The 3,231-nt window shown below is 25.2% G+C and overlaps 1 protein-coding gene across 2 annotated transcripts; it reads left to right on the top strand.

The window, feature by feature from the left end:
- Positions 1 to 1,968, top strand: LOC115033036 (mitochondrial ubiquitin ligase activator of nfkb 1-A-like). 2 transcript variants are annotated; one of them, XM_029491384.1, is made up of 4 exons: positions 1 to 65; positions 429 to 494; positions 1,138 to 1,206; positions 1,444 to 1,968. In XM_029491384.1, exons 1-4 carry the CDS (start codon positions 23 to 25, stop codon positions 1,617 to 1,619), a joined length of 354 nt encoding a protein of 117 aa, XP_029347244.1. In that variant the 5' UTR covers positions 1 to 22; the 3' UTR covers positions 1,620 to 1,968. The 2 variants fall into 2 exon arrangements, with proteins under 2 accessions (XP_029347244.1, XP_029347245.1); XM_029491385.1 differs by lacking the exon at positions 1,138 to 1,206.
- The last annotated feature ends 1,263 nt before the right edge of the window (positions 1,969 to 3,231 follow it).

Here is a 3,231-nt window from a genome sequence, read left to right as displayed (position 1 = left end):
TCTAAACCATAATCTGCCTTTGATGTCACCCTTACCGATATACGAACCACAGTATTTTGGACAAGGTACTGAACTTAGTATAATACTTTATAATCTATGATTAAAATATATTTTACACACATGTAGTTTTTGTTTTAAAAATTTAATACTTATTCACAAAACAATTATCAGACCGTTTTTCAGTATTTTTTTTTTTTAATATTCACTAGATCTGTTATGCGTACATTGAGTATTGACTGAAGTTTAATAAAATATATTTGGCTATATCCAGTCGTTGTTATATTTGTAAATTGTATGATTGTTGGGAAATGGTAATCATTATATAAGTTAACAATTCCTTAAGATTTCTATTGAAGATAATTATTATTGTTTTTTTAAAATTTTTTTTTGTATTTTTATGCATGTCCTAAGTAAATTATTTATTTTAGAACCAATAGAAACTGAAAACGATGGTGATATGCGGAATGTTTATTTCGGGAGACAGAATGAAGAAGGTAATAAATAACCTCTTAAAATATTTATTTAACAATGTGTAATATACTAATATTCATTTTTTAATATAGGACTAGCTTTAAAACTATATACCTACCAAACATTAATTTTAATATTGTTTACTCAAAAAGCATGGTAGACACTAGTAATTTAAAGAAACACAATCTAAATAATGTTGATTAGAGTAGATTGTCTTCTGATTTCACAATATTTATTTAATATTTCCAAAGTTTCTATTTATTTATTTTCAATTATTTTAAATTTAGAATAGAGTAATGAATGTATTAATTTTACTAGGTAGTCAATGTATACACAATTTAAAGTAGAAAAAAAATTTCATATTAAGTGTAATTTCTGATAGGAATCTAGATGCTACTTTTGGGAGGACAAAATTCTAGTACTTTTCTCAATAATTGGGAAAAACAAAAATAAATTAGGAAAAATAAGTTTTATATTTTAGATGGATTTTTTTTTTTTGATTTTCATTTAATTGTTGATAAAAAAATTTTTACTCAGTTAGACAACTTGAAACTCCTATGTATATTATTATATTTGTTTAATTGAATGATAATTGGGAATTGAAGATAATTATTAATTATTTTTTTTGTCTTTTTATACATGACCTGAATAAATTATTTATTTTAGAGCCAGTAAGGATAGAAAATGATGAAAATATACCAATTAATGTTCACTTCAGGAGACCGAATGAAGAAGGTTAACCTCCTAAAATATTTATTTATCAATGTAAAAATGTGTGGAAATATTTATTTAATATCTTTATACTATCTCTTTATTTTAAATTCTGAGTGGAGCTAGAGAATATTTAAATAAAACAAATCATATGTTAACATTTTCACACACATACATCAATCAATAATTTGAATATGCACTTAATATACTATGCTTTATGACCGTCTTGATATTATAACTTATCTAACTTTTACTTTACAGTTGAAAATATGAGAGAAATCATTGTCTGCGTCGCATGTTTGAACGAGGAATCGAATGTGGTATTACGGCCATGTAATCATACATGTTTATGTGGTGCATGCTATGAAGGATTAACTAGATTGGTTTGCCCACTATGCCGAGAACCTATAAGAGAGATAGTTGTCTTTTTAAGCTAAATTCCAAACAAATTTTGTTTTTATTTTATTTAAATAAATAATACTTTTGTGACAGTAAAACATTTTTATTCTTTAAATGATGCAGCACATTTTAAACTTTAATAGTGCAATAACATTTGTTGATGACTTTGATTATAAAAAATACTATATATATATAAATATACATATATATTTTTGGGCCAAGTACACATATTTTGACTTTACCCCATTTTTTTTGTAAGCTTTTCGTTGTCATGATTACTATTATCACCAGTGGCGCCGAAGTCCATGCTGATGCATGCCGGCCGGCCATATTTTATTTACTTCATAACTTTATTATGAGCATGAGTATATTTAAACCGTGATTATGAATAAATGTATATCAGGGTGTACCTCTATATTAAATAATTAAGATATTGAGGCCGGGAAGTTTTAAAATTGCCCGACCACATTTTAAAAACTTCGGCGCCACTGATTATCACCAAAAACATTAATGATTCACACATTTTCTTTGGAGTGTAAATTATTGTGTGGTTTACCACGTAACCGTAATCTTAACCATTTTTTTCAGATAGGGTGATTGTAAATTACTATTACCTATTTTTATGTATTAATGTTATTATACACCTAATTAGTTTTTGACTATTAATTTCTGTTAAAAAAATTAGGCATAGGTAACTAAAGTGACTGACTTGAAAAATATAATAATAATAATTTATATGAGTTTAAAGTTCTAAATATATCTGTATTTGATTTTTTACGGGATGTGGCTCCTTCTAATGGTTATAATTTATAAAATATAATTAATGGACATTTTAAGCCACTGAAAAAAATAATGTAAATGTTAACAAGATCATATACATTATTGTAAACAATAATTATAATTGTATATTTGTATCTTTGTAACTAATTGATAAAATAAAAATAAATACATATTACACATTATATTATTATTATAAAACCTATTATAATAATATATTGTAATAATCATTAAAATTAATTTAACAACAATTTAATAATATAAATTATTTTTCTATCACAGTAGTAACCAATAGGTTATAGGTACCATACTATATAATCACTGGCATGCTATATAGTAAGAAGGAATTAATGACCGATATAGGGAAGCAAAGCTTTGACCTCGTGGGCTATGGAGTTGATTGTTTTACTATTTTATTCATCACTTATCACAACACTCGCTTAATGTCAGATTTGAATGAATAAGAAAAAATCTCAAAAATATAATATATTTAAAGAGTTTATTTCTAAATGACTAAAATATTTGATATTTTAGAACTTGTTGATAGCTAAAGTCTAAATTACATTTTATGTCTACTTGAAAAGCAACATCCTAAATCATACAAAAAACCTAATTGTATTTCAATTATTTGATTTGTTTGTTTAAATTGAAGGAAAAAGCAAGAAACATACTGAACTATTAAAAATTACTACCTAAGCCTATAGCCATACATAAAAATAGATTTGTCATATGAACTATGCATATTAAAAACGTTAAAAAAAAAGTAAAAACAGATACCAATCTGCAAATAATACGAAACTCTTAATTACGTGGTAGTGGTTTTTAGCATCACTTGGGGACGAAACTTCGACATATAAATCATTCCCCACTATG

The sequence above is a fragment of the Acyrthosiphon pisum genome, chromosome A3 (assembly GCF_005508785.2).
Source record: "Acyrthosiphon pisum isolate AL4f chromosome A3, pea_aphid_22Mar2018_4r6ur, whole genome shotgun sequence".
NCBI lineage: Eukaryota > Metazoa > Arthropoda > Insecta > Hemiptera > Aphididae > Acyrthosiphon > Acyrthosiphon pisum.
This window is presented reverse-complemented; position numbering and strand designations above follow the sequence as displayed.

Bases quoted from the DNA above. Each gene is read 5' to 3' on its own strand.
- LOC115033036 (XM_029491384.1), top strand. From the start codon at position 23: ATGTCACCCTTACCGATATACGAACCACAGTATTTTGGACAAG. The intron at 66-428 runs GTACTGAACTTA...TATTTATTTTAG, and splicing joins ACCACAGTATTTTGGACAAG to AACCAATAGAAACTGAAAAC. The intron at 1,207-1,443 runs GTTAACCTCCTA...TTTACTTTACAG, and splicing joins CAGGAGACCGAATGAAGAAG to TTGAAAATATGAGAGAAATC.